Source organism: Strigops habroptila, chromosome 4 (genome assembly GCF_004027225.2).
Source record: "Strigops habroptila isolate Jane chromosome 4, bStrHab1.2.pri, whole genome shotgun sequence".
Taxonomy (NCBI): domain Eukaryota; kingdom Metazoa; phylum Chordata; class Aves; order Psittaciformes; family Psittacidae; genus Strigops; species Strigops habroptila.
In genome coordinates this window covers 8,755,954-8,780,325 of record NC_046358.1, presented here as the reverse complement: position 1 = coordinate 8,780,325, position 24,372 = coordinate 8,755,954, and the positions used below count along the sequence as shown (strand labels likewise).

The following is a 24,372-nucleotide window of genomic DNA, read 5'->3' as shown; positions in this document are numbered from 1 at the left end:
AGAACGGAAATGTTTAACTTAGTAAAACTAAATATAGTCCTTCCTTTTTAACATTCAGAGTAGAGGCTGAAGACAGTAACCATTTGGTTTCGTCTTCTGAAACTTTATGCTCTTGGGGTTTACTGCATTTATATTTTCAGGTGTTTTAAAGTTAAGCTCTCAGTGCCCTTCTGAAGAAGTGCTATTCAGCAAACTGCGTGGTTTTGGACATTTACCTGTATTTTCTTTGTCTTGGCACTGATGCTGTATTATTCTTATTTGGATGGTTTGCCAATCTTCAGAACTACAAATAAGGAGACTTAAGTCCCTTTTTAAAAAAAATCTAGTTTCTCCTGAAATTTAGCAGTTCCAAAGCGTTTTGAGATATTCTTCTAATTGCATGGTGCTGTGAAATTTCTGCAACTACAGTGTTATGCTTCATTTCAGGGTAATGTTCAGTATGGAATATGATATACTTAGAAGATTTAAGATAGTAACACAATCATCTGTCCTGCCTGAACACAAAATGTGTTACAAGCACCATTTAAACTTTATGATAACGTGCAAACCCTAAAATTTATGGAATACCATCTAAGAACCTGTGCATGCTAAGGACATCCTAGAAAATATTCTTCACCTTGACTAACACTGGTTCAGCTTTCATTGTACCACTCTAACAGACATTGATTATATGGGTTGCTGAATCCTTTTAAAAGATATTGCTGTATAATCCTGCTGGGTTTAATTGATAGGGTTACTGACAGTAATGGCAGCTCCTGAATGTACTTCAATGATAGCTCTGTGTAGCATCTCTTGGTAGGTAAGAAGAAATTATACCTTTGTATACATACATGGGGAGAGACTGAAGTGTTTTATCTTAATAGGGTAATAAATTTATATTGTGGTTATCTGTGTGTGTGTATCAAACCAGACTTTTCAATGTATTGTGCAGATTTTTTTAAAAATCTTAAGAATTGTCATGAGTGTGAGGCAGGCAGGCAGGCAGATCACCGATACCCAATAAGTAAAAGTCAGAGGTGAGGAAGATAATTAAAGTTTCTCACATTCACTGTTAGAGGAAACAAAGAATTATTAATTTGGAAGATAAGTCTGTGTAAAAGAAAGCAAATTTAGCAGTTCTGGTAGTTCTCTTATACAGAATGAATAATTAAGGGGATAGCATGGATTGGGTATCAGTCTTAGGCAATATAATAACACCATTATTCGGTGTTTTAAAATTGTAAATATGTACTAACTATCACTATTATAAACTATGTAATTGGTTTTTTAACATTTTATTTGAAGGAAAGAAGGATGGGAAAATATATTCTGTGATTATAAAACATCAACTGACTTATATTCATACAATATCTAGAGTGTCCAGGAGGAAATGCTGATATTCAGAAACTAGAAAAAAAAGAAGTGTTTTTAACTGGTGCCTGTAGTGCAGCCTTTGCTGTTTATTGCTCAGCCACAGCTTTGAGACTTACCTGTGGCTTTCCCTGCTGTTGGAATTTCTCAAGAAGTTGATTGGTTTGCTAGTTCAGAAAATAATTTGTGAAAATGTTGCTAACACATTTCAATAAATGCTTGGTTGTCTGCTCACACCATGTAATATTGGTGTATTATAGCCAAGTGGAAGAAATCATGGTTTAGATCCTGTCAGAATTTAGAAACTCAAACTTCTAACAGTTAAAACCAAGAAATAACTTCATTATTGGTGGAAAAAAAGAGGAATAGTTCTGCCATACACCTTTTTTGAGGGATGAATTAAACAGGATTTGATGCCTGTGGAGAACAAAAACTGACATAAAGAGGCGATTTAAAAAACTATGACGTGTGTCACTTTGTGGTGCCTACTTGGATTTCCACTGAGAACTTGTAGAAACACAGTAAATTGAAATAAGAGCCTCACATGATACTGCTCGTGGCTCTGTACTAACTTTGTAGATGCTAAGTTAAGTAGTCAGAGGGTTGATTTCTGACAATGAGAATCTTTTTCTATTCTTTGACAGCCACGAGCTGTCGCTGGTTTTCGAGGAACAGTACGATATGCATCAATCAATGCTCATAGAAACAGAGTGAGTATCTCCATCTATATCATACCCATCTCACGTGGCTGAAGGCAGTCCGTAATGCAGTTGCTATTGCTTTCCTTCTTTGTATTCTTATGAATGTATTTATTATGTGTTCTTGTGTGTATTTACTATGTATAAATTAATACTTTTAAGTAATAGTTAAATTATAATTTCCAAAAATGTATATGTAGAAATTAATACTACAAATTTGGGGAAAGGATAATATGCAGTAGTCATGGGTAAAAAAGTTCCTGTAGAAATAATGGTGATTTTAATAGTTACCTTTGGTGTTCAATTGTATTGTAAGTTAATAAATTAAAAGGTGAAGTTACTGAGTTTTATAAAATACATAATGTCCAGTATGTTCTTAATGTCATACACTGAAGAAATCTGAATAAACAGCTCTTCCAGTATAGAGATTTGCAATGTTATTTTAACACACTTCGGCTTCTGTTTTGTTTCTCTGTATCTTCTATGGAAATTTACTACTTACAATAGTTGCTGGATTTAATTATACAAACTTTTTTTGCAGCATTGATTATATTATTTTTAATCTGTAATAACTTAAGTCCCCAGAGTAGTAAAGAATCTATCTTCCCTTTTGTCATCTAGGTATTTGTAAGATTCATTAGAATAATATTTCTTTTTCACAGGAAATGGGTCGGCATGATGACCTCTGGTCCCTGTTCTACATGTTGGTGGAATTTGTGGTTGGGCAGCTGCCTTGGAGAAAAATAAAAGATAAGGTAAACCTAGAAGTGAAACCAAAGAGCACGAGGGAGATTTACTTCTGAATTGCAGGCGAATGCTGAGATAAAGATTACACTAAGAATGTCTGGTTCATGAACTTCAACATTACATTTTCCAGTGTTTTCTAAGTGTTAGTTCTCATTGCTAGTGTCATGGTATAAAAAGCAATCAAGTTTTATGAACTGTTCTAGGCAGGAAGTGGATTGTCTAGTTTGCAAATGTTTAAAAGACAAAAGTGAGTGTATATATGCCATTTATTTAATTTTCCTGTTTTCACTTGAGTACTTTTTTATTTCACCAATTACAGATTTAGAATTTCTTATCTATTTTGATTATTTGTGAAATGGGCATTTCTTACTTGCTGGTGAACAAAAGTGAATCAGTCAATACGCGGTAATGCCTTTAGTCATATATAGCATACGTGAGGTATGTGAAGAAACAACATCTATTTAGCCTATTATTGCTTCTTTCAAGTTCTTTTGAAATTAGATTGAAACCAGATTACTCTCCGATGTAGTTTATGCATTGGTAGATGACAAGTGGTATACAGGTAGTATGTCTTTTTTGTTTGTTTGGTTTTATTTATTCCTATTACACCAAACAGGATTTACTAATCTTATGCAATATACTGTGATGACCAAATATACACCAAAAAGTGACTGAACTTCAGATGATGTAACAGGACATTTAACTCTTTAAAAAAATGCTTTTTAAAAGACTTGGAGTGTCTAATGGCGGTCCTTGATATCAGGCAGTATTCAAACACAGCAGAAAATTAAATGGCTTTTCATATTGAATTTGATGTTTGTACATTATTTTGCATGTGTACTGAAGGCAATGACAGAATCTTTTACCTTGCTATCTGATGTAGAATTGCTTTCCTCAGTCATATTTAGTGTAATGTACTTACCTGTCTTTCTGGCCAGTAGTGTATTGAATGGCTGTAAGATACAAGGTGAATATGTCATAGCAGAGAATGAAGGAGTATTAATGTTTGCTGTGTTTATTCCTAGGAGCAAGTGGGCTCCATTAAAGAAAGGTACGAGCACAGACTTATGTTGAAACATCTTCCTCAAGAATTCAGTGTCTTTCTGGATCACATTGCTAATTTAGATTACTTTACAAAGCCTGATTACCAGGTAAACTTTTTTACTATTTTGTCTTTCTGGTTTTTAAATAGCAGATTTTTATGCTCTTCCATCTTCAATTTCCTTTGATTTCGCTGGGTAGTCTTGGTACTATGGGTTGTGCCACCACAAAGTTATTTTAATAACCGTCTAGAGCCATGGAAACTTTGTGATTCAAAGATGTCATTTTTTTCCATTTGGAAAGAGTAAGGCCATCAAGTTTCTAAAAACAATTGGCGGTTGCTTTGCAGTCTTTGCAGTATTCTGTTAGGATCAGGTGCTGTCCTCGTATTGTAGCTTCTAGTGGGTACTCCTTAAGTTAAATTGATCAGATTGTTTCCTTAGTGATAGTCATTCTGGCAGTTTTCCAAAATCTGGAGCTGAGCACCCTATACAGCTACATACAGCTAGAGCACAACATGCAGCCATTGTGGGTTTTCAAGCCTGAAGTACTGTCTACAGAGATCACCAAAACCCTAGTCATTTTGGTTGCTGCTTGGGTCAGGCTGGGTACAAGTCAGCGGGTAGTGAGCAACTGTATTGTGCATCACTTGTGTTTTCCGAGCTTTCATTTCTTCTGTTGTTGTTTCCTATTGTTATTGTTATTATTAGTATTCTTTCTATTATCACTATATTTTACTTTATTTTAGTTATTAAACTGTTCTTATCCCAACCTGTGGGGTTACATTCTTCCAATTCCCCTCCCCAACCCACTCTGGGGAGGAAAGGAGTAAGGGAGAGAAAGTGTGAACAAATGGCTGTGTGGTGCTAAGTTACTGGCTGGGTCTAAACCACAACAAGAGTTTACAGTCTAAAAAGTTTGTGACACAGGCCCAGAATCCACATTTGATTTGGCAATGTCAGATATGTTTAGTTTATTCAGGTATTTATGCACACATTGCCACAGCCTACTGACAACATTAAGCATTTGTGTTTATATTTGCATTATAGCTGAAATTGTAGGAAAGATTTAAAGGAGAATGACCTTAAAAAATTACTTCAGAGAGACTGCTTAAGGTTTACAGGAAGATGAGGATAAAGGAGAGTATGTATGGGACAGAAAGTGAAATATGGCTTTGCGCAGTTCAGTAGCACTCCAGAACTGATGGATAGATGGCACACCAAAGGCTCTTGAGAGTAAGGATACAACCACTTTATACAAGAAAAACAATCCAAACTTCCCATCTCTTAAGCTGTGAAAGGGTATGTGTTTTCAAAGGAGGCCAGAGAAAAATTTTCAGCCTCCAAGACTGGAAGAAAGAGTGAAAACTAGAGTTTCAGCTTTGGAGGGGGAGGATGGATTAACTTTAGAAATGTTACAGAGTAACAGATGATGTGATATGGACACAGCCTCCCACCAGTAACTAGAATGAGACAAAGTTTATTCACAGGGAGAGGAAAGTAGATGGAATTTCTTTCTCTGTCACAACTTGTTATAGTTGCTTTTTCATAGCATAAAATGAGGGTGGAAAGCTTCCAAGTGTGACATTTCTGTGGGATGAATGTCAGAGTAAATAGTACATACTTCTAAATGACAGAAATATATGAATTAACAAATCAGTATCCTTCCCTATATACTTACTAATTTCCTTGGGTTTTAATGGTGTTACTGAATGTACTTTATCTTCCTCTGCTGGAGAACTCTTGGGTGCTATTCTGCAGCAATGTAGTCATGTGTGTATGTCTTTCTGTCTTTTTATGGAAACTTATGGTGTATCTTTGCCTCTCTTTACTGATAAAAACACAGATATGGTTTGCTTCTTTATTTTTAAGTTTTACACACCTTGACTTTGGAACCTTGGAAAATGGGAAATGGTTGATGTAAAGAACTGTGTCATTTTTCTTTGAAAATTGTTGTTAGTCAAAATCTTAAAGAGGAGGCATGTTAAAGTGTTACAGGAGGATATTTCATAATTGCTTGATCTCTTAGACAAAATGAAGCTTATTAACTTTCTTCTTCATTTTTAGCTTCTCATGTCTGTGTTTGACAACAGCATGAAAACATTTGGGGTTATTGAAAGTGACCCTTTTGACTGGGAGAAGAGTGGAACTGACGGCTCTCTGACAACAACAACAACTTCAACCACACCTCAGCTACACACTCGTCTTACTCCAGCTGCAATTGGGTATGTATGCACATTGTGGTCACTTAAAAAGCAGCCACAGAGTGCCAAAGGGAAATTATCTCAGAAATTTAGTCCTTTTCTGCAGGATATTCAGTAGAGGAATGGAGGTTTGGAGCATTTAAAATATTTCCCTTTTTAGGGTTCCTGTTTATACTGTCCTGAAAGATCAGCACTGCAGCCCTAAATTTATAGCAATAAAAAATAGTACATGAGGAAATTGCATGTAAATTTGCTAGTCCATCCTTTGCTAAATCATATTTTGCGAACTAAAATGTTTAACTGCCTGGAAATAAACCCATTGTTTTCTGTAAGCTTGGAATGAACTACTAGCTGCAATTTCCTTGTAACTTTGGAAAATTAATGGATCTTTATAGGAAATTTGGAAATAGATTTTGGTCATGTTTAAAAATAATATTCAATATGGTCTTTGAGATCTTCCGTAATTAAGTAAGTTGGACTCATCTCCGGAGACTGGAGAATACAAGAGGTGGTTTTGGGTGAGGAGGAAGACTTTGAGCCTGTTCTAGGCCTTGAGTAGATAAAATTTTTCTCTACAAGTCACTAATGTTCTGATTTGGAAGTTTTGACGGTATAGTGAGGCTGAAAACCAGCAGAATTTCGTGAAGAATGTATTAAATCCCAGTATTTCAAAGTAATTAAAAAGTAATTAAAAAGTGTTAAAATAAGTATCAGTCAAGACATTAACTGGTGTTGATATGATATGGGTGTACAGTGTGCACTATTGAACACACTGAAGTTGATAGGGATTTTGCATGTGATTCAGTTCCATTATCACACGAAGCATCACACTGGAGTTACTGATAATCTTGGCTGCAATTTTGGTGACTGTAAAGGAATGACTTTTAATTGACCTTCTGACCGTTCACCTTCTAGGAGTAGCATTGCTTCAGTTTCAAGATACTGAGTTAAGCCTTAGTCCTAAATTAATGGGATTACAGAACTTTAATTAAAATGTAGTACCTTGTTAGTGTTATGCTTATGTTTTATCATCAGTAATTGGACAAAAATAGTACTTTGATAAGAGCAGTGATTAAAACAGCATTTAGTTGCTAAGTGATCTCTCTTCTTTACACAGTATGTTTTGTTATTCTACCAAATTTTGGGGTAAAGGAAACTACATTATGATAATTTCCATTAATATTTTTTTTAATAGAAAAATACATGTAGAAGGGTCAGGGGCCTAGACATGATCTCTAGCAAATTTTCTCAGAAGCTGCTTCAAAAACGTTAAAAAAAAACGGCTTTTGAGTGATTGTTTTTTGATTTATACCTTTTGTTATGTGCCTAAATTAAAGAAACATAAATTGTGAAAGCCAACAAGTAGGGCTTTTATAGTAAATAATTTGGAAGATTTATTGTCTACAGAAGCATGCTTTTGCTTGTATTTTTTCTTTTCTTTCTTTTCACGGTAGAAAATAGTCTCAAGAAATACATTAGAGTCTCAAAATTTTTGTTTCTGATTTTTTTTTTTGTTGTTGTTTTTAACTGCTTTTGTAGAATTGCCAATGCCACTCCTATCCCAGGAGACTTGCTGCGAGAAAACACAGATGAAGTGTTTCCTGATGAACAGCTCAGTGATGGAGAGAATGGTATTCCTGTTGGTGTCTCACCAGAGAAACTACCTGGATCCCCTGGGCATCAACGTCCTCAGGAAAAAGATGTTTGGGAAGAAATGGATGCAAATAGAAACAAAATAAAACTGGGGATCTGTAAGGTACTTACAAATCTGCATTGTGAAGATCATCTTTGAACAGTTTCCTGTCCTCATAGTGCACATAAAATATACTTAATATTGCAGTCTTTCTAATATAGGTTAGCCAGAATGGTCTAAGGAAACAAGATTTATGGTAGAGCTAATACATTTATTAGAGTGATTTCTATACTGGAACAAGCAGACAAGCTTTTGGGCCTTGTGTCACTTTATTGGGTCCTTACAATGAATAGTAGATTACTGATAATTTGAGATTCTCTGTAGTTTATTCATGTTCTTCAGACATGATTTTGATTCTTGCTCACTAAATGAAAGCACAAAAAATTTCATGCATCCTGCAAGTATAGAAGTTAGATACTGAATATATGAAACCCACTTAAATGTTATTCTTCAATTGACAGATTGACAGTGTGATTGGCAGTATCCATTTAGTTCACTTGGTGTTTTTGTCTCCATAAGGTACGATACCATTGTATTGATCCAAAGAGGCTCATAGGTTTGTCTTTAGAAGAGAATGCTGCTCAGCTTTGAAAAGTGGTCTCTGAAAAGTGGTTCTTGTCTCCCTTGCTCATAATCACATTTCATAGTTGGTCAAATGTAGCCCTGTTTCTTGATATAAAAATGTTTTGAACATAAAGAGGGATCTGGGTGCTAAAATCTCCTAGCTAAAATGTTTAGCGAGGAGAGCTGTCTAGTTTTGAGACTATTACTTCTAGTGTACTAGAAAAAATGTATTGTGCGAAAGAATAAGGCATATAGTGTGTATTTTCAAATGTATTTGGTTTTTTTACCAAAAAGGGAGAAAGAAATCGTTCTGGTTTAAACAAAGGCAATTTCTATTAGTTATACTTGTGGAAACTAAGGACGATCATGATTTCCTAGGTCTAAATCGTGTCTAGTTATTTTAAAAGGTCGAATGTGGTTGAACTAAAACATAGTTCTGAGTCACAGAAATGTCTAGTAGATGTAGTATTACATGCTCCAGAGAATCATACAGACAGTTTGGAAGCTAACTTCTTTTTAATAAGAGCACTTGACTATAAAGCAGACTGAAGATGCTACCAAGTGCCAGGTTTCAGACTATTAAAGAAAATTTCAGATGTGGGTGTGAAATACCAGAGTAAATTTAAGTGTATTACTGGGTTTTGGGAGCCCTGATCTCAGACCTCCCCAGAACTAGTATATTACTAATATTTTGTCTGTTGTGTGTGCTGAAGAGCATATTTAAGCTACCTTAACTATAGCATGAACTTAAGGACCATTCCAAATACAAATTATCACAGGCTAAAACCCTGGATGGTATTCACCATGCAGTACCTTGTCTTCCTCTTGTTGCTGCTCTTAGAAAGTTATGTTTTTACTTTACTTTTTGCACAGGCTGCCACAGAGGAAGAAAACAGCCATGGGCCAGCGAATGGTATACTTAATGCCCCGAGCCTCGGTTCTCCGATTCGTGTGCGCTCGGAGACCACTCAGCTAGACAGAGACGTCCCACTGGTGCGAAAGTTACGTTCAATTCACAGCTTTGAACTGGAGAAGCGTCTGACGTTGGAGCCAAAGCCAGACACTGATAAATTCCTTGAGACCTGGTAAAGAAATTTTCGTCGTCTTATGCTTAGATCTTTTCAGGTTATGTAGTTAAGATACTATCATTCCTCTGCCGTGTGAAACCAGAAATGGAGCTGCTGTGTTACGTTTATGTAAGCTACAGCAAAGTATTTACTGCATTCATAATATTGCTCCATAAATGGATTTCACCACTCTGTAGCTTCTTAAAAAAAAAATTAGTGCTAATATACAGTTAAATTCAGACTTCCACATTTGAGAATTTATTATTTCAAGACGTAGTGGTGTAACCCTGATGCTTATTTCAGTTTTCTTCAGTGGGATATTCTTGACAGTACAACTCACCTTAAATAAGAATGATGACACCAGGTGCTCAATAGAGGTAACATGGGGTTAGATTATATGACAGGAGAAGGACAGTTTACAAGAAGTGGAGTTATGAAGTAAAGTTGGGAATCTGTCTACATGCAGCAGGTCTAGTTATGCGCAAAGGTGTTGTGCCAACATAAAAAAAAAAAGATAGAAGACAGAGGTCTTAAAATGGAATTTGAAGGTAGAGAAGAGACAAATGTATGACAAAAGATTCAATCTATTTGCCTATGTATAGAAAGAGTAAGGGGAGGAAGGACACAGTGAAATCTGACTGAAAGGTGGAGGCTGAGATGAGAAGAGAGCTGAGATGCTGACATGTCAAAATCCTTCTAAATACATCATAGTTGGGTTAGGAATTTGAATTTGTTCGATGAAGCAAGTTATGCAAAGCATAAATAAGGAATCAATCAAAACAACCAATACATTCTTCTTGAAAACGTCTACTAACTGCTGCTGGAGTCATCTGCTGCTTCTGTTCTGATTTGAGTCTGCTTTGTAGCATAAATTAAGTACAGTAGACATCTGGTGGTAGCCTCACCACTGAGTTTGAATCCACTCACTATTCTCTCTTCTGGTAATTACGTTTACAATACAGTATGATACATTACAATTACAATATGTACCTAATACCTTCCACCCTTTTTTACTTGACATCAGAGTTACTTGTCTCAAATTGAGGATCTTTCAACCATTGGAGATTGTTCTAAAATATGACAACAAATTTTATATAAATCTAGTTTTCCTATGCTGAAGACCCTCAAATACAGCTTACATTATTTAAGTATTAATTATTAACTAATTTGGATTTTATCCTCTTTTCTTAAGTTTGGGGAAGATGCAGAAAGACTTGAATGCTACGGCAGAGACTCCTGTTGCTGCTGTTCCTCCTCTTTCTCAGAAAACGCCTGCTCCTGTGGCTACCCGCATGGACCATGTTTGGCACTATGATGAAGAATATCTTCCAGATGCTTCAAAGCCTGTGTCAGCTAGTTCTCCAGAACACGCTGATGGTGTTATTAGCAATGGATTTGTAGCTGTTAACTTAAGCTCCTGCAGGCAGGAGGTTGATTCTAAGGAGTGGGTGATAATAGATAAGGAACGGGACTTGCAGGACTTCAGAACAAATGAGGCTTTAGGGCACAAAGCGACTGGAAGTCCCTCAGATGAAGAGCCAGAGGTACTACAAGTTCTAGAGGAGTCCCCTGCAGAAGAGCAGCCCAGACAGGGTGGTTGGGCAGGAAACAATGTCCATGCCAAGAACCAGACCTCAGGCGTGGAGTTAGTTCTAGCCATGGAGTGTCATCCTCCTGCTTCTGAACAGCTTACAGATAAATTGGAACTTTTGTCAGGAGCTGCTGGACAGCTTGCAGCCACCCCTACAAGTCCTATGGAAGCTCAAGCAGAAGGAGCACTCACTCCGGTAAGAAAAACAGTCGCTGTTTTATTGAACCTCTTTTTATTCAGAATTATTTGAGGAGATAGTAAGGGAAAAGGCAGTGACTAAAATACAATAGTGTAGCAGGAATTCCTAGTTTCATCAGATATGGGACTTGATTCTTGAGGAATGATCTTCCATGTTCTCTTATATGAGTGTTTACATTCTACCATGAAAGTGGCTTTTAATTCTGCAGATATGATCCACAGAATTGGCCTTAATTTAAAAAATAACAAAACAAAAAAACATTTTATATATATATAAAAAAGATCCTTATGCAGTGATTCCTAATCAGTGATATACGTGCAAATATATTCATTATATTTGCAGTACATAAACATAAAATTTAACTGAATATGTAAAATACTGTGTTACAATGTTTCGTGTGTTCCAGGAAAAGCCTAAATGCCTGAAATTAAAGAAACAGTGTTACTTGCTCTCACCATCATTGATGTAGTGTTTTCTTTTGGAATTCCTCTTGTTTCTTCCTGTTTCTTCTGAAATTCCTAGTTGTACTTATACAAACAACTTGTTGGCTTTAATAAATTGTTGCTACTTCTCACTTCTAAGATAATTTTGCAACTACAGCTTTGCTCCCAGAGTTTTCTCTTCACTAAGACAGATTGCTTTGCTTCCATTGCATCGTCTTGGTTTTGTGTTTCTATCTCTCCTAAAGAATTCTCATTTGCACTGTTTTTGAATGTTTATTTTTTTTCTCCTTTGTCACTAAGTCTAAACAGACTTTTTTGGCTTTAATTAAAGAGGAAGTGAGATTAATGTTTAAGTGATTGGGAATCAGCTCCTGGTTTTGTTTCTCCTCTTTTCTCAGTAGATTTTGTCATCTATGATATAAAGGGCAATACTCTCTCAGAAAAAAACAACTTGTCACCAACTACTCATTTACTATAAAGTGTGGAATATGCTTTATAGTAAAAATGAACTACTCATTTTAATTAACTATAGCTGTACAGTAAAATTTCAAATACCCCTATGTTCTCTTGGAAAATGCAAGATCATATCTTTCATGCAAGATTGTATTAAGATACCATACTTTGTGGATTATGTAGCTTACAGAAAATGCATTTTGCATGATTCAAAATGTAGAACTGTGTTAAACAACAAAAGATTTTTAAGAGTTACATTGAAATGTTAGTTGCAAGAAAGAGCTTTTGAGGGGTTAGAAACTTTAAAGGTGAAAAATTGAATTGCTCAGTTATTTTTAGTTAAGTTTTTGTATTTTAATGTCAATTTTAGTAAAACAGGAAAGAGCATCACTTATTCCTGTACAAAATACCAATTAGGAGGTGTTCTTATTTGAAAAGGCACTAAAAAACAGCTTGCAATTTTGTATGCAGATCCCACTTTATACAAACTTAGTTTTTTGGGGGGAAATCGCTATTTTACTTATAACTGAAAGTAGAGATGATATAAATAGCATGTACTACAGTGCAAACAGACGCTATCTGGAAAGAAAGAAGCTTCTGAGCATGGGAGCAGAAATAGTTATAAACAAGATCATTTAATTATAAGATGTATTGGAAGAAATACTGGTTGAAGTAGGCACTGGTATGAGATTATATTTTGGTTTGGCTTTGCAAGCAGGTAGGGGATATTTGTCATGGCCTCAAAAATGGGGGAAATGAATATGGCTTATATTATCCTGCAAGGGCAAGTAGTGTTCTTAGGGCAAGATAAATGTCAGGAAAGAACTTGCTGTTTTCAATGTGAATCATGTGGAATTTAAATTATAAACTGAACTGGGAATAAAGAAAATAGAAATTATTTGGCTGATTTAGAAACTGGGAACAGAGTGTGTCTATTCCAATTGTAATAGCAATTTGTGGTAGTCTTCCATCTACTTCATTAGCCTTTGAAAGTCAAACAAAGCCCAGGAGGATATTTGGGAGTGAATTGTTCTTTCTGTCCTTCGTTGATGGTATTTCAGTACATAAAAGATATTTAAATATTACTCGAGTGGGTACTGCAAGCAAGCTGTTCTTACAGGTGAGTATCCTAGTCACTTCACAGAGAGACAGTATATATATGCCTCTTCTCTGTATTCCAGAGTTATGGTGACCTTAGGGAGCTGTTTGGTAGAGCCCTTTTCCTTCTTCCTCAAAGCATTTACCCACCTGAAACTGTTCTTTGAATCTGATCCTTGCTTGTGGATCAGATGTTCTTGTTCTTTAATAATTTTATGCTTCCTGACAATACAAATAATGGGCAAAAGGTCATATTTTACTTTACTAATTATATTGCGCAAGTTAGTAAGAGAAGCTTGGATCCAAGAATGCAAGTTTATGATCATAAATCAAATGACTTAAGTGTAACTAAAAGGGGTTTAAAATAGATGTTGAAATTATAGTAGTATAATAGCTTAATATAATTTCTGAAACAGTTTACTCATTTCACACAACTTGAAACTCTAGGACATGGTAGCATTCACGGTCATCATGCTTTTGAATATATCTTCCATATGGATTTCTAGTGACCTGTTTCACAATCACTTAGCAGAATGTATGATGAATTATGTTCTTTGAGCTTATTCTGATAGGTTTGTTAAATATGCAAGCAAGTACTTCAGTGGTGATAGAATAAAATAGTTTTCCTGGTTTATGTATGTTTTCATTTTTTACTTTGATTCTTCTTTATTAATTCTTTCAGGGCTTTATTGCTCACTATATAACTAGTAAGTAGTAGCAAAGACTTTTCTGTATGAGAAACTAAAAGTTCATATACTCGCCCATAATTTTATCTTCTCCTGAAGGAAAGAAATCACTCGTCTGCAATTCTTCCATTTGTAGATAAATGTTCTTCCTAAAACCATGTCTACATGAACTTCCTGTAGTTGGTTATAAGATCACTTACCTGTTTCACGCAGCATCAGCATTCTAAGAAGAATGTGAAGTTGTAGCAGTTCAGGAAGAAACCTGAACTCAAAACTAAAAGAGAAAGATATCTAAGTTACTGGCTTGGGAAGAGAAAGTTTCAGGCATAGAAAGTTACAAGAAATTATGCTATCTATTGTGATAAAACCTGCAGATAAGAGAACAAATTTTCATGTTATCAGTCATGGGTTTCCAGTTGCAGTACACATTCTGTATGCTACCAGCAAATACCAGTTTGATCTGTCTCAGTCATGGGCATATGGTCACAAATTTTGTTGAACTATTCGGAGCATCCTAAGGTATATATGCTGACTTCATGCTTTCATAGTGGCTTTATGTTGACTTTGACTGCAGGAGGACAGACAGTACCTGATTTGCTGTAATGTCTGCTGGTATGAAGTTAATCTGTCACTAGTCTAATGGTGAATTTATACTGGAACAGCACTTTGCAGCTCTAATTTTCTTTTCCTGGATCTGGTGCTAAGAGCCTGAAGCTAGACTTGCTGCATTGTTGAACCATGGCCTCATTCATTTACTGTGTTTGTATTGAATTGCAGTGAACTTCATACACAAAACTTTGCAGGATGCATTTGTCAAGCAGATATTTCAGCAAAGATATAATAATGGAGTTGAAGTAAATGAATATGCAGCAGCAAGTTCTATTTTCATCTGCAGTTTAAATTAAACAACAGTTTGCTTTGGTCACACTTGGTTAATAACCTAATACCATATATATGTGTATGGTTATAGAAGTTTGACTGTGTGAATCTATTTTATTGTTTAGAAATACTGCTGAAATTAGCATTTTGTACATTGAAGTACTATTATGTTTTATCAAAAACCTGCTCTTACATTTCCGTTTATTTCTGACACAATGCAAATACCTTTTCCTTGGAAACAGAAGTGCTTGACAGGTGCTGTCTGTTTCCAAGGAATGCAGGTTATAACTACAATTACTATAGTAGGAAACAGAAAATGACCTTCATGGAAAAAAAAATTCCATAGCTCTGCTCATCCTGGTTTTGTCTAAATATACTTGGAACAAAGAATTGCAAACTGTATATAGCAATCTCATTTACAGGTATTTAGATGTGTCACCATCAGATACTTACTCAGCACTGGAAAAGGCCTTGCAAAGAATCAGTTGATTTCAGAGTTGTATGTCAAAGCCGGAGGTTTATTAGAATCATCAATAACCAGAACAGACTGTGTTAATGTATTAAATTTGCCCTAGATTGTTACTGACTGAATAAATGAAAAGATAGGAGCCAGCTAGTGAAAGGACACTCACTTTGGGTTTGTTTGCGTTTTGGTTTTTTTTTTTTCAATCGATGGAAAAAGTAAAGATTGGACTTCAGGCACCTCTGAAGTTACCAGCTTTCAGTCTGTGAGTTGTGAATATGGTCTTCTAAGAAACTGCATATAGGCAAGACATAAACAAGAATCATTAAAATGCTGATTTTTAAACCTTATTTTCTTCCCCGCCATGTTGTTCTCACAGCTCAACTCATCTCATACGCTGCATTTCTCCACTCCAAGAATATCAAGTCCCATTCTCCGCACCATGAGCCCTATAGCCTATCTATCCATCCACTTGGACCCTCTGAAAGAGGCTGCTTTACCAAGGAGTCAATCGGCTGAGAGCCACTCCTCTTCCTCCCGCTCAACTGGTCGTAGGCAGCTTCCTGTCATTCCCTGTGGCAACAAGTTCCCCCCTGTCATTCGCATCTCAAAAGCACAACTTCAGCAGGTGAATAAGCCTTGTCTTCATAAAAATGACTGCATGGTAGCAGTCATCTGCAAAGTTAAACATTTTCATTTGCTCTGCACAGTCTGCTGGTCATACTGCTATACACAACATCCTAAAAAATATTTTGAAAGGTCGATTTGGGGAATAAGAATGGAACTTGTTCAGGAATAGAGTCAGGAATACTTTATGAGGAAGATATATCATCCCACTTAGAAGAGGTAAAATATTTAAGGAGCTGTTATTCAGGCTATGATCTGGAGCACCGAGCATCTCTGGATGTTTTGGAAGATATATTCACTTCTTCAGAGGGATTTTCTCTTGAAAAAGGTAGGATTGTAAAATCCAGAAAAAGATTTTTGCTTCTTTCTAAACTAAGATTAAAATCTCTCTTTTTTGAATGTGTTCATATAACGAGTACCAGGTGGATATTAAATTGGGAACACAATTAAAATTTGGAGTATCTAAATTATTTTTAATGTGAGAAAAAAGGATCTAGAGATAGTCAAATTGCTACTTTGGGAATGAACAAATAATGAATTGTTCCTCTGCTTGCAGTACACAAAACAATGATGGCAATTATCAGGGGTCATAGCTAATGGAAAATGTCACTACAGAAAGGGTACTTTTCATGCTTTTGTATTCCCAGTTTCATTTCAATATGAGAAAGATGAAGGCTTAGAATCATAACTGAAGGTAACCATAATTTGCGCATTAGTCACAAAAATATTGAGATTTGCTAAGCAGCATGAGTTTGCATTGACTGGTAAAGCAGTATGACATAGCATTAATGCATAAAATTGCAACATATCATCATCATTTCACCATTAATATTTCATTTGGATTATATTTTGTGTTGCCTTTTATTTCTAATGTATTTTTGAGTATAAATATTTCTCTGTGAAAGACTTACCTTTTTTTTTCAGTGAAATATGCACAGGAGTACTGATATTAAAATTATCCATCAACGTTAGCTTCTTTCAAACTTCCACAGGATCAGGGGTGAGTGATAACAAGGCAAGGTAGCTTAGTGTACTTATGTCAGCATTTTGTCTGTTAACTCAAAAAGCAGGGGTTTTATTGTGCAGCCTCTGGCTGCTTTTTATCTAAATATAAAAAAAATAGTTCTGTCTTCAATTTTATGGAAACAAACAGTAGTTCCAAGATGTTCTTTATTGTCATTCTGGGATGGAATACCAAAATACCACATTCCCATTGTCTAGGGAAAAGGACTTAGGAGAAATTAACTCATTAAAAATTAAACTTCAGTATTTTTCAGGATTAGTTTGCATCCCAGGATGCAAAATGACTTCATTTAATTTGCCTGTATATCTACAATTTAAATTTTCCAATCAGAATGTATTGCAGGTTTAATTTGCAAACTGCTCACAGAGGGTCTTCTCCAGCTTCCTTAGTACTCAACAAATGAATATAGCGTCAATATTAATAGGAGCTGCAAAGTGATACGCTTTCTTGTGATGTGAAAAAGAACTGGTATTGTGCCAGGCGCTGCTACTGAGTGATGTGAGGATTTTATGTAGCATTCTCAGCTGCTTCTTTCTTTTTACCTGGTAAGTCCATATTCCTTTTCAAGCTGTGATTTTGAAAGTCCTGGCTGTTGAGAATTTAATTTCCAGTTTTTCATTTGCTATGGAAACTACAAGCACATGACTCTTCAGTTCATTCCAACAATGAAGGCCTTGTGTACTTTATGGCTCACTGAAGAACTGAAATACTTCTACAAGTCCTTCTCTTTTCTACAATGCAGTAATGTCAGGTACTTAGCAAGCTAGAAGTTCCAGCAGCATGAAGGATGAATATGCGTGTTAGTAATCTATAGTTTTTCTGCAGTTAAACGTTAAAAAGAATTTTAATGTTATTCTATATTATTCTGTATAAATATTTGGTGCTGAATATATTTTCATGTATGTCCTGCTGTTTGCAATTTGGTTCTGCATTCATAACTAATGAATTGCAGAGGTCAGGGATCTGTGCTGTTGAATATAGTTTCATGTATTAAAAATAAAAAAATGATACATTTTTGTTCCTGAAATCAAGCAAAGGGATTTTCTTTCCTGGTTGTTGAAACGTGAGGGTTCAGGAACTGTACCCCACCTTCTTCTGGTTTGACATCAGATAGAAGTCATAAAATTTCTGCAATATTCTCTGCTCAATAGTGCAGAGAGGGTATAGGATGTAGGTCTACCTTTATTTGTTTGGTAATGAGAACTCCTCTCTTGCCATACATATATTATGGAAGGGAATTGGAGTATTTTTGTTTCAACTCTCCTTAGTTATTCAGCCCGCAGCATAAAGAGTCTGGCAACTTAGAGCTGACAAAAACCAATTCTTCAACTGTATTGAATCTGAAGAGTGGGGCTAGAGTGCTATTAGCATCCTTTTCTCTATAGGATGGTCAAATTGTACAGCAAATCCTCTTGAAACGTACCCCTTTTCTTTCCTTCTGTGAATTTTTCAACCAGATAAGTTCTCTGAACTCTGCTTATTAGAGGACCGTATAGTGTTGTTTGAGGTCAATGGAGAAGGTGATGCGAGTGCAGCAACTGCTGGCCAGGGCTGTGTATGAAGAAAGTGCTTACATTGTGTCATGAGGAACAATCAAAATCAGAGACCTCAGATTTTAATCTGTGGTTTCTCAGCTCTAGTTCTTCGATAAAATCATAAATGCCTCTTCTGGCCATGGCAGCCTTCTAGAATACTTCTAAACTGGCTGCTCTGCAATAACAAAGGTGCCCTTAACAAAGGTGGATTCCAGTTTTGTGTGTCATTCTGCTTAATGCATTTGTGTGTCTGCTTAATGAGACATGTACAAGGGGGCTAATTTTAATTTAATGACTTAGTGTTAGGGAAGGATAATCTGTCTCTCAGGTTAAGCAATTGGAATTAATTGTCACTTATATAAATATTTTCTTTTATGTCTTAATTTCCTCAAATTTCTGCCTTCCTGGAACATTTTAAAACTTATAGTTATATAGTTGCATTACTAATTACAAAATGCTCTGAAATCTTCCTACACAAGATGCTTTGGAAATGCAAGCCATCATACACATATGCAAGATGAGAAATAATACACTGATCTGAGTTGAAAAATTTACCTTAATATTTAAGCGTCTCACTGGAATTGAGGGACCTATGGAAGAATAAGGTAAGAGTTCTTGACATGTTCTAGGAGTATTTAGAGAAAGAATGCATATCCCTTGTAACTGACATTTTATTTTGGATGTTTTAGGTTTATAAGCCAAGAGTGCACTTAAATGTTGTAAATTTTAGCATTTTTAATGAACTAATTTTGACAGGTTTCACTAGTCTGCAATAGCAAGAGATGAACTTTTACATTAGTTTTCACATTTAACAATCCCTTTTAGAACCACAAATAAACAAAAAACCCCAAAGATGCTCCTCTCTTGTTACAATGTTATTTTGAGAATACTTTTACTTTGTCAAAGGCATTAACTTGAAGTTGTCATGTGCATTAGGATTGCTTTAGAACTAGTTTAAACTCTGGTTTAGCATTATACTTATCCATTAAAATGTTAGGAATGGATATATTTGTCCAAAATCCTCTTCAAAATTTCAGTTTTAAGACATGGTACATTATCAAATAGATATTTCTTGGAAGGAAAAGAGAGAAAAGCTTTTCTCTGTTCAGCGAGTCTGGTTTTTTTACTGCTGCTGTGGTTAAAGTTGGCTGTAGGGTTCTGATGTCAAGGTTTACAGAATTGTTATGCCCTGCTGTTCCCTATCCTGATGGAAACTATATTGAGTCAGCATGAGGTTTAAATTAGGTTTTTCTCAATAAGCTTCTAATACCATTTACAATATTGGGTTTAATCAAGGTAGGAATTTCAAGTTCCAGTCTAGCCCATAGCTGCTGGAACTGCTTCATACACAGTAGATTTGATTTTATTAAGTAGGGAAAATGTGCAGAAGTTACATAATCTCATTCATGATAAGGTAACTGTTAATAACTTTTTTCCCCAATAAATTTTAGCCTGAAAATTAAGTTGCTGTGATGTTACAGCCTTCACTCAGCACCAGTGAAAGTAAGTGTTTGATAATGTTTATAACCAGATTCAAAGGCAAGCTCAGATTCAGAATTCTTACTGTTTTCAGATGTTATTGTTAGATTCCTGAAATGCAATGACATATGATTACTGCTACAGTGACATTATTTTCTTCATTAGTAAGTTTCTCTGGAGTATATTGATTTTTCATACAAAACCACATAGGATGAGGAATATCAGGAAGCATTATTTTAGAATGAAAAAGGGGATGTCTGGAAGATGCACATAAGCTCACAGGTCACTCGCATTCTCTTAAGCAACTGGATTTTGTATTGATAATGATGTTTCTTGAACAATTTTCATCTACACTCTAATGCAAACGAGTAAAAAGTTTTATTTGTTGCATTTATCCGAGTGGCAGAGACAATTGCTTGATACATAGAAATATAAATGCTGCCTACAAGGCTTTGTAAGATCTATTGTCTGAAGGAGAGTTCTTCAGGCATGCTTTTTTTACATCTGCCTTTGGTGTAAAGAAGAATTTAAAATGACAGCATTAGGTTAGCTGTTCTTTCAATGGAAACTTTCCAGGTTGTAAATTTTACAAAATTAACAGTTGAAGACAGGCAGTTATTATGAATGTCTTAATTTTTTTCAAACAGTATGCTGCCTGTAGAGAAAACATCAATTTGAAGTGACAGAGCCTGACATTCTCCTTCTGTGGGTTTCTCTATCAGAAGCAGCAGAAAAGTCATAGTGAAGGTCAGGACAATAAATTAGCCTTGGAAATAGCATCCACATACACTGATCATGTAGGGAAAAAGACCTTATAAGAAGTTACTGGTTTAAATGTTCGTGTTTTCTGGAATCCATTGTACTTTCAAGATTCCCAAAATTTATAAGCACATGGCTCACCTGTTCTTGTCTGTCCTTGAAATAGTCAAGTCTATTTATATATTTATATGCCAATCTTGTCCCTAACACATGTGATTTAATACATTTTTCTAGCATCATAATTTCATTAGCAGAAAATAAGTAAAGATGTTTCAGGAAAGCTAAATGGTCTGCAGGGTCTCCTGTGGAGAGCTGATGAACTGTGGTTTCAACAGTTGTTTCCATGATGACAATTCATACAATAATCTTGAAATAATTAGGTAGTTACAATTCAAAGCCCAAGGACTGATGATTGTCTCATGTAATTAAGGTATAATTGATCTAATTAATATCATACATATTGTATATGTATAATTGCAGATATTATCTACAATATCATCCATAAAATAATATTCTCTCTTAAAATCTGTTGTCTGCCTTCATTAGAATTGCATGATACTAGATAACTAGAATTACAGGGGAAAAAAGTCTTTATTTGGAGTCTGTGAATTTATCAGCATCTTAGCGTTTTCTCCTGAACTTTTAAAAATAGGGAAAATAGGGAAACCACTAAAATTAGGATGAGCGCTAAGTGGAGGTCTCTAATATACCAATCTTTAATTTTTGAAAACTGTTTCAGTTTTGAATTATTATTAATGTTTCTTGTATTTGGCAATTCTACATTGTTGCTACTACATGAACCATGAGTAGATGTGTTTGCTTATTATGTAGCTACAAATGTAGAGCTGCTCTGACGGCTTTCAGGCAGTTTCTAAACACAGAACACGATACATGCAGAGAACTTACAAGTTGGCTAAAGTGATGCTACTTTATTGGTATAACTAATCTTAATAATACCAGGCCAGCAACCAAAGCAGAATCAGAATAAACTAATAGTGCCCTTGTAAGTATTTTTATCGAGCTTGAATACCTAAGTGACAACGTATTACTGGCAACTGTAGATTGCTTGAGTGCTTGGATGGAATCAGCTGTGTTGTGATCTTAATCTTGCAGGAGTTGTTAATGCTGTAACTACATCATAGAGCTGTGCTTTGCATTTATCATCACTCCCGTTCACAGAGGAAAAACTATGGAACATAATAGGCTGCCAGAAGCATTAGGTAGTTTTGTTTTTAAAAGATAAGCTGGATTCTAATCACAGGAGAGAACATATGAAAAACATTGTAAGAAAAGAGAAAGACCCTTAGTATAGATCAAACTCTTATCTCTAGGTCTGTCTTCTCTAAAGGATTTCTATTAAGCATGCTTAGAAGCAAACTGAAAGCATCTAGTTCTTTATGTGTATTACAACTACTGCTGGCGGTAGCATACTGCAGACATGAGAAAATCCATAATGCTTTCAAATCGATCCCAGTAATTCTGAGGAGAGATTTAAGGAAATTTTAATCTGGATTTGAAGTTTGAAAAATGAAATTTTATGTTTGCAATTTTTACAGTTATTTTAATCCTGCTGAAATTAGAATTTTTATTAAAATTATACTTGCATGGTTTCATCAGTTGCTCTGGTATGTTTGATTCATCCATGGAAATTGTAGTGTTCACAGGTTCTCTCCATGGAGAGCAACGCACAACTTTGGGCAACATGTGCTGATATAGTGCCAATCTTATAACTCGATAGAAATGGATTTAGTTTATTACAGCATATAAATGAGTGGATTCACTGTCTGACTTGAGGATCAGAAGTCAGGAAGGCTCTTAATTTTATTAATTTTTTTAGAGTGTTGCTGTTTGAATATGAAAGATACTTTTACCTTTACAAAAAAACTGACAGTGTAAATAGCAATACTGAGCATAAGTAGAATTAGACAGTGGCTCATAGGAATCAGATGCTAACAGAAAAGATCAACATACTGGAAGTCTGCAAATGGGTATTAAGGCAGATCTTATGTATGAACTACCCTTTGTTGGAATGGTTATGTTGGAGAGGAATATTCAGAATTAATCTAAACAGTAGTAGCCAGACTCCACTGCTATTATACATAAAAAACAGATTTATGTGATTGAGAGTCTTGAGAGTCTCTGTTTATGGCTTGCTTTTTTTTTTCCCCATAACAAAGAAAGTTTAATTACTTGGACTGAACTTGGGTTTAGAATTTCAAATGAATTATTCAAAGAAGATGCTGTGTTTCAAAAAACAAACAAAGTACTGGTCCTTAATAACAAGGTATAATGTGGCTTTGAAAATGAGAGTTCAGGGTTTTCCTGAGGAAGTATTAGCCTATGTTTTTATTGTTTCCGAAAATTACACGTAGTCTCTCTGTAGGGACAGATATTAATATAGAGCTTAGGTTCAAAAAGATCACACAAAAGTAGAAAAAATTGTTTCTAAAGTAAGAAAAATACATTGTAAGATAATTTCTCACAGGTAGCTGCTGAACCAGAACGAGGTTTGCTTAAAGATGCTTACACAACTGTTAGCTGTGATAGTAACAGCTGTGAAAGTATTTGAACTGCATTTTATATACCAAAAGTAGTTGCACCATTAATTAAAAAATGTCACTTCATACTTAATGTGTCCTCTGTTAGAGGAGGAACCTTCTCATTTGTACTGTTATATTTTGCTTAACTGAGTCCTTAAGTATACTCGTGCAGCAGATTCCCTAAGTATATTTGAACATGACCTCTCGTGGAGAACTAATTCGCATCCTACAGTATATTGCTAGATGTTTAATAAAAAATGCTGACTATATTGTGCTACTTAACGTGTGATACAAACTCACTGGCTTTGTTACTAAACCACAATCCTCATGAATCAGTAGTTTCCAGCATGGAGAGGAATAAGTCTCCGAGTGCCAAGCTTCTGAAAATAGTTCTTAATCTCTAGATCTTTTGTGACTTTAGAAAATAAGCATGGTAAGGTAGCAATTCAGTTTCTCTAAAGAAGGGAATAATAGCATGAGATGGGAAGGTGAAATAGGCTTCTGCTGCCACCTTTTCAGATCGCTGAACTGTGCATTAAGGCAAATTTATGGTTTCTTTGTAAGAAAAAGACTGTCTCTGTGGAACTCCAGAAAAAATCTTACCATACCAGCCCATTTTTAACAGGAGATTATGATAGGAGTATGTGTGAGAGTTATGAAGTAATAATCTGTAAGCACCACTGCCTCCCAGTTCTCCAACAATATAAGTAAATTTCAAGAATATTCTTCAATTGGTTTATTTATTATATAAAGGAAGTTTCAAATTAAATGACTACTTGTTTTAGTCACGTTACCAAACTGATTAGCCACTTATTACAATGACAGTCATTCGCTAAAAGCAATTAAAGATTCTGCTTTTAGAGCAATCAATATTGCCCTATTGGATGTTTGGATATGGGTTTATGTTAGAACAAAAAACAATCTTCCTTTACCTGGTAAATGGCATAGGAATAACTGAAAAGGGGAAGGTGTTTAAAGAATAGTGAAATTAAGTCATGATTAATAACCCTTAAAAAAGACTGTATACACAGATTTACAAGTTCTTTTACATCAAAAGATACCTATCACATTGAAGAATATGAAAACACAGTTGTCTTGTACATTCTCAGCTCTGTATGTGTATTCCACTCCTCCTATTTCTTGCAACCTCCAAATAAATTGATGCAAAAATTAGCAGTATAGAATAGCAGAAAGAATTTATCTGAATATTTCTGAAGAGCTGTGCCAACATGT

The 24,372-nt window shown here is 35.3% G+C and overlaps 1 protein-coding gene across 3 annotated transcripts in view; it reads left to right on the top strand.

Annotated features, from left to right (window-relative positions):
- Positions 1-24,372, top strand: part of TTBK2 (tau tubulin kinase 2) — a 95,524-nt gene that overhangs the window by 56,269 nt on the left and 14,883 nt on the right. For 2 of the 3 annotated variants that reach the window (XM_030481450.1, XM_030481449.1), the window contains exons 7-14: positions 1,995-2,060; positions 2,711-2,803; positions 3,821-3,946; positions 5,903-6,060; positions 7,579-7,795; positions 9,170-9,381; positions 10,556-11,150; positions 15,555-15,803. In XM_030481450.1, the coding sequence (XP_030337310.1) occupies positions 1,995-2,060; positions 2,711-2,803; positions 3,821-3,946; positions 5,903-6,060; positions 7,579-7,795; positions 9,170-9,381; positions 10,556-11,150; positions 15,555-15,803 (1,716 nt within the window). The remainder of the gene's footprint in view (positions 1-1,994; positions 2,061-2,710; positions 2,804-3,820; positions 3,947-5,902; positions 6,061-7,578; positions 7,796-9,169; positions 9,382-10,555; positions 11,151-15,554; positions 15,804-24,372) is intronic. The other variant, XM_030481451.1, reaches the window with a different exon arrangement.